The sequence below is a fragment of the Notothenia coriiceps genome, unplaced genomic scaffold, assembly GCF_000735185.1.
Source record: "Notothenia coriiceps isolate Sejong01 unplaced genomic scaffold, NC01 NC01_scaffold00037246, whole genome shotgun sequence".
In the NCBI taxonomy this organism is placed as follows: domain Eukaryota; kingdom Metazoa; phylum Chordata; class Actinopteri; order Perciformes; family Nototheniidae; genus Notothenia; species Notothenia coriiceps.
In genome coordinates this window covers 23807284-23814474 of record NW_011369947.1, presented here as the reverse complement: position 1 = coordinate 23814474, position 7191 = coordinate 23807284, and the positions used below count along the sequence as shown (strand labels likewise).

Below are 7191 nucleotides of genomic sequence, written 5' to 3'. Positions count from 1 at the left end.
CCCCCCCTCCTTCCTGCAGGAGTCAGTTATTGGTGCCCTCTGGCTGAGTCTCAGAGGGCACAGCGTGGGCACGCTGCCAATTTTCAGCACTCTGGTTGTTTGCTCTGCAGTCACTAACAACAATGTCACCATGACTAACAACAGTGGAAAAATGGCTAATGGGAGAGCTGATTAGACGCTGCATTCCTTCATGGATTAAACATGATATGTGCTATTTGCAGGTCTGCACATTTCCCTATCTGTGAAATCAACTGACGATGCATACTTAGTTAAAAAAACTTTTTTGAGAGACATCAGTACAGGGAGAGCAGTGCATAAAGTCAGTGTCCCAAAAGAGAAGTTCAAATACCATAGTTTTTTCATGTATTGTGTCTTGATATCTGTCTGTTGATGTTACACATGGAGCTGCTGTGATGCAAGTCAAATTTCAGACTTGATCTGAACATTAAAGTATTATCGTATCGTAGATGCTTTACCGAACATTCGTGTTTTTTGTGTATTTATATTTGTAAAAGCTACGTTTTTTGTCAACAAATGAATGAATAATTGGGATATACCTTCTTCTACTTGCTTTTGGTTGGGTTGAGCTGCCGGGCTTTACTTTAGCGCACATTATTCAATATCCTCCAAATCTCTTATGGATGATAGGAGTCCAGGCCTGAAGACTACACGCCAATATTGACTCTTTGACGTAGCGCCACCCACTGGCAACAGGAAGTTTCAGGTTTTAGGTGAAGTTCGCCTATTTTGCCCAAACTGAACCATTCAAATTAACCCAAACATGGTCTTTTCCTTAGCGTAACAAAGTAGTTGTGTTGCCTGAACCTAAAACAAGTTGTTTTACTTCACCACATAAAACAAGTGTTTAAATCTTTCTCCATTTAGCTTAAATTTTGTCAAGCGCAAGTACGCTCAAGATTTCTCATGGATGATACGAATCTACATGCCAATATTGACTCTTTGACATATCACCACCATTCAATGGGCTCATAACATAGAAACTGACGTGTCGACCACTTCAAATTTGCATTACATATCTGTATTACATATGCTTTACTGAACATTTGTGTTTTTTGTATATTTATGCTTGTAATAGCTAAGTTTTTTGTCAACAAATAATTATAATAATAATTGGGATATGCCTTCTCCAGCTTGCTCTTAGTTGGGTTGAGCTGCAGGCTGTAGGTGGAGGTTGACTTAATTACAGACATCTCTTTCCCAATGTATGTCAATTGGAAAACATATCTTTGGACCCAATGACATCACGGCCTGACACGGAAGATGTAGTTCCGCCGTTTGGGCAATACGAAAAGTTGCTTCGATTTCTAGCACACTTCCTTTGTGTACTATTGCTTGTAAAAGCTACGTTTTTGTCAACAAATTAATGAGTACTTGGGATATACCTGTGATGGAAACTTCTGAAGCAAAGGAGACGAGACTCAGAGAGACTCAGAGAGACACAGAGAGAGAGCAGGAGCTGTGATGGCACGATCTCTACCCCAGACCCATGTAGTTCTGAGAGAATAATCAACATGCTGCATAACAAGATAAAACCATAACACCTCTATCAGCTGACGCCAACAGGCAGGAACAGGAAGACAAAACACTGAGAGCAGCTCAAGGTCTCAGGCCTGTGCTCAGTGAGTGCAGTACAGACTGATAAACTGGGTCAAAGTTATGGGCCTAGGAAAATATTTCCCCAACAGTTCCTTGAACTTCCAAAACCTACCCCAATAATAAGTTTATGTCAACAAATGAATGGGATATACCTTCTTCAGCTTGCTTCTGGTTGGGTTGAGCTGCCGGGTGTAGGTTGAAGTTTTATCCGGTTCCCACTCGAGCGTTTCACAGGGCAGCTCCACCGATCCCAACGCCGCCTCCCTCAGGCCGGAGAACTCCCGGCTGAACACCGACAGCCTCAGGGTGCAGCTCCGCAGCTCCGCCACAGAGCCCACCTGCAGTACCAGGCTCTGACCGTGGAGCTCCGTGCTGAGGCTGCGGCGCCTGGACGTCGTCCGCTGAGGGGAGGGGCAAAGTGGGGGTAGGCTAGCCCTAACAAACACCCCCGTACGCCTTCGATTGACCCCCGAAAGCCCCAGGATGTTGACCATTAGGGTGCCACAGGTGGAGGAGAAGATCAGGGTGAAGTGGAGGAGAGGAGCTGGTTTTAAAGTGGAGTTAGAGCCGTACTGGGATGGATAATATGGCTCCCCCTGGTGGCTGGGAGGTGTCAGGTGACCGCTGTAAGGCAAGGCAAGGCAAGTTTATTTATACAGCACCTTTCAACACAAGGCAATTCAAAGTGCTTTACAAAAATGAAAGGCATTAAGAGCATTAATAGTGCAGCAGAAAGATATTATAAAATGGCATTTTAAAACACACAAAATATATGTTCATCTTAATTCATTTCTTATTTTAAAGTGACTTAACTGTATATAATTGTATTTGTGTCTTTGATTTTATCTTGAATTTTATTAATCTCTAATCTGTGTGAATCTGTGCTGTCCTGTTTTTCAATCTTACCCTGTTGCTGTTAAACTACTGAATTTCCCCATGCACATTAATAAAGGTCCATCTTATCTAATCTTAAAAGCAAAGATAATAAAACATAAATAACACAGGTAGGCTACATGAAAAATAAAGGTTACAGTGCAGTGTGAGATATGAATATATCAATTAAAATTAGCGGCAAAAAGAAAAGTCTTCAGCCTTGATTTAAAAGTAGTAAGAGTTGCAGCGGACCTGCATGTTTCTGGTATTTTGTTCCAGCTGTACAGAAAGCTTTCTCCACTCACGGTGCTTCTCCGACCCTTGGACTTGCACAACTTAGTGAGGGAGGGCAGGGAAGCTCTTCCATGACTCGGGGATTTATTTATAGGTGAGCAAGGGACAGCCGGGGTGCTGAGGCGACGCATCGGGAAAGAAGAAGATGGTGATGGCAACAGGTTATTGGGGTTTGGGTCAAAGAGCAGAGCGGTGAAATCGTCCTCTGATGGAGAAGAGATGCTGTTAGACGACGGGAACTCCAACACGTCTCCATCCAGCTCCTCGTATTGCTGCTTCACCGGAGTCAAAGTGACTCTCTCTGCAGGATGAGGAGACAGGAAGACGGCCTCCTTGTCCTCCGATGAAACGCTTTTTTTTCTGCGACAGCAAAGGACACAGCCGAGAACCAGACAGTAGCAAAACACAGCTAGACCCACCGCCAGAAGGATCTGCAGGTGAACTGAGGACAGAAAACACAAAAAGAGACAGATACTGGGTTAACGGGTTTAATGAGGACCAGGAAATATAGGCTGTTTCGAAATTGGTCGGGCCACATTCTGGAAGTTTTTCATATTTTCCAGCATTTTGACAAACTTCTTTTGCACCAATTTACATGACGGAGAACGCAGATACACAAGGCAGTGACATTTGTAAACTATGTTAATGGATTTAACGAGTAGCTACAAGTACAGGTTTTGTTCCAAAATTGGTCGGGACACTTTTTAGTGGAGGGTCTGGACGATTTTCATCTTTTACTGCATTTTGGCAAGGTTTTTCTTGCACCAATTTATGATGAAAAACTCAAAATGAGACATATGAATGCTGCGCTAACGGGTTTTATGAGGACCAGGAAATACAGGTTTCCTTTCAGTATTAGTCAGGACAGTTATTCAGTGGAGGGTCCGTTAGATTTTAGTATGAGACGCTTCATATTCTGCATTTGGATGCAATTTTTTGGACATATTTATGATGGCAGATGGCAGTTAAAATCCAAAATATTATTGGATATAATGCAGTAAGGCTTTCAGGAATTCTGTATTCCATTCAAACATGTGTTTTTATATTTCAGAGAAAATACTAATTTGCAAATTAACAAATGTATTACGTTATGTGCATCGATTGACCCGTCAGTAAAGACAAATTTAAGGGGAATTCATTATAAGAGTTGATGTGATGCCTGACTCCAAACACGGTCATGTTGTGTCTGCAGTCTGCGCTCCTAACCAGATCAAAGAGGAAGTATCATCATCATAATTGTATAAATGGGATTGTCACAGTTCGATCCAAAGCAGGAGCAGAGTACATGCAATGAATCTGTGTCAGTTTCCCTTTAATTCAATTATTGTGTGTTTGTTTTCATCACTGGAGCATCATACATGGTATTCAGTATTATGTATAAAACTCGTTATTGCTCTCACCATTCCCAGGAAAAAATAACCCAAACAACAACAATAACATCTTTACTAAAACATCTCTGAACATATGTGTGTACGTTTCATTTTATATATCAAATTACCATTGGTGGAAAGAATATACTCAATCACCATAATACTATTTTGACAAAATTGTAATTGAGTATTTCAATTTTGTGCTGTTTTATACTGCACTTCATTTATTTAACACTCATAGTTATTATTTACTTTGGTTATATGATATGATGATGCAGTACCAGTATTTAAAATTGGCTTCCCATTGACGAACAATACATTAAAATGCCCTGACATGTTTATGTTAGTGATAAAAAAAGGATAATATAATATTATATGAAAATATAATGTGTCATTATGCATATTGAGTACTTTTACTTTAATACTGTAAGTATATGTATTACCTGTGTACTTCTAGTTAATTAACATTTCCCACTTGAGACTTTTACTTGTAATGGTTTAAGACAATAGAAATTCTACTTTTTTTTTAACCAAATACTTCAATATTTATAGATTCATAATAGGTTTATTATTGGAGCTTTCACAAAATATTAAAACAATGAGATGACTATTAAATCAATATTATCAGTTAGAAAGGTATAATGATTAAAGATACATAATAAAAAAGCTAAGCCAGTCTGGTTAGAAATAAGACAATAAAATCACTTAACTGTAATTAAGCCCTCAGAACAACAAAAAGACACTTATAAACACAAATAAAAAAAATCTATAACAACATTAAGACTCATCTTAAAATCTTGATTTAATATTAGAAAAGTTGTTTTAATTCCCAGCTCTCACACAAATTTCAAAAACGTGAATTTGTGATTAAAAATAATAAAATAAATGGGTTTGAACACTCTGTGACGCTGAGCTCCAATGTCCATTAATGTCAGAAACTGAGGGGGTGGGGGGGGGATGAGTCATGCAGCATCACTGGGGGACAGTGGTGAAAACACTGGGACCATCTCCAGGTAAACAACCAGCAATGAGAGGGGGATGTTTGTGATCTTATAAAAGACAATCCATCACTTCTTCGGGGTGTGTTTTCCTCATAAATCAGCTTAGTGAGTTTAGGCACTTAATTAGGAGTTAATTAGGAGCTAAACATGATAATTATCTCAGGGTTGTGCCCCAATAAGAACCATTCTCTCCCTTTAAGACACTGCAAGATATATATTATATGTACAAATGTAAAATTACAAAGCAAGTCATCCTTTTATTGGGACAGGAACAGGCAGGTCCTCCAACATTATATGAAAAGTGTAGAAAGGCTGCAGCAGTGATGTAAGATTGTAAAGGCTGATGGATCAATCTAAAACATGACTGGGACTAAAAGAGTTAAATCTGAGTTGTGCCACATCTGCATGTTGCTAGATTTCACTCAATCTGTAATAACAACATGCATTGACTTTACTTGCAGAAAGTAAAGCTTATTCTAACCTCTGTGCTTGAATTATATTTTCCTATTTACCTACAAGCTCTTGGTCCTTATTCATACAATTACAAAGTAGGCTAATCTAAAGCAAACACCCTCACAATAACTTGCAGCCTGTCTCTCCTCAGAGCATGCCTCAGTTTAGACTGCCTATGCAATGCAACAAAAATACTCTTCTTCTCTCTCGATCTTATTTGTTTTTGGGTTTTTCAAAAACAAAATACGTGCAATAAGTGTACGTCCAATATTTGCAGTGTGTCCCCCTTGTCGGAAAAAACAAGGAAACAACACGATGACACAAAACCGACATGCAGAGATCAAACAAAAAGTAGACAAAGTGAGAAATGAAAAGTCTTCCTACCTGCAAGAGTGTGCTGCGACATGTTGCCATACAGCTGAGAGTGTGTGTGTGTGTGTGTGTGTCAGTGCGCAGGGACCTGAAGTCCTGCAGCCAATCGTCTCCTGTGCTGCCTCGGATTTATTTATACCACGCAAACACTGCGTCGGCGGGAGGAAGCGTCCAATCAGCGCCTCTTTAAAACAGTCCCGCCTTCCTGCGACATTCATTGCATTCATAAATAAGGTGTGTTGATTATTCGGTAGGCTCATTGTGACACAAAAGAAAAGAAAGTAGTAAAATATCATGGCATATAAATTCCATAGCAAACTGATTCAGATAAATTCAGGCCAGGCAACAATAAGGGACTTTATCAGTCAAGTAGCCAGTTGGTTTCAGAAAATAAACGATATTTTGGGTTTTCTCTTTCCTGTAGTGTGTTATAGGTTTTAGTGCATGTTAATGTCTTCAAAGGCAAAAAACAGTTTCTGTCCCACACTCTTCCATCACTTTGTAACACTCCTATTTGCTAGTGCTCCAACACATTGTAAAAACGGTTAAAAAAATGTTTTCTAAAAAAACGGAAATGTTCTGACGACGGGAAAATGTCCGTTAAAAAAAGGAAAAACCTGTAAAATACGTAGATAACATGTAAAAAAACAGTAACTTACCTTCCCACAAATAGCCTCTATTACTGTAATTTTACATGAAATATTTTTCTTTTAACATATATTATGTTAGAATAGTCATAATCCTCTAGAAAACAAAATAATTATCTTTTAAAAAAAATAAAGAAAAGCTAAAATACAGAAAATTACTTTTATTATTACAAAAAAGTACCGTCTATCTAAGACCATTTACAAGTAAAACACAAAGAAAAGACCGTCATTTTACTTTGCAAAAGCGTTAGTTTACATTAACTATCACATTTTTTGCCAAAAAAGATCTGTAATTTTACAAGAAATGTTTTTGTAATTCCATTAAATATTTTTCTTTTAACATATATTAATTGTTAGAATAGTCATACACCTCTAAAAAAACAGAATACATGTTTTTTTAAATGATAAAAAAAGACCGAAGATTACTGTTGTCATTTTAAAAAATACCGTAAATTCAAGATTCAAGGCTTTATTGTCATTTGTACATTGGCTTCGGTGTAGACATGTCAATGAAAAACTGAAGTCACATGCTCCTCCAAACAGTGCAACATATATATATAGAAC

General features: G+C 38.4%; 2 protein-coding genes across 2 annotated transcripts in view; both read right to left on the bottom strand.

The window, feature by feature from the left end:
• Positions 1–6075, bottom strand: part of LOC104966534 (uncharacterized) — a 13976-nt gene extending 7901 nt beyond the window's left edge. The window contains exons 1-3 of the mRNA XM_010795718.1: positions 5993–6075; positions 2743–3226; positions 1770–2241 (exon numbers count right to left, since the gene is read on the bottom strand). Coding sequence (XP_010794020.1) covers positions 1770–2241; positions 2743–3226; positions 5993–6014 — 978 coding nt within the window. The 5' untranslated portion in view covers positions 6015–6075. The remainder of the gene's footprint in view (positions 1–1769; positions 2242–2742; positions 3227–5992) is intronic.
• The window catches only part of otofa (otoferlin a), a 934066-nt gene that overhangs the window by 111638 nt on the left and 815237 nt on the right, over positions 1–7191 (bottom strand). The window lies entirely within an intron of this gene.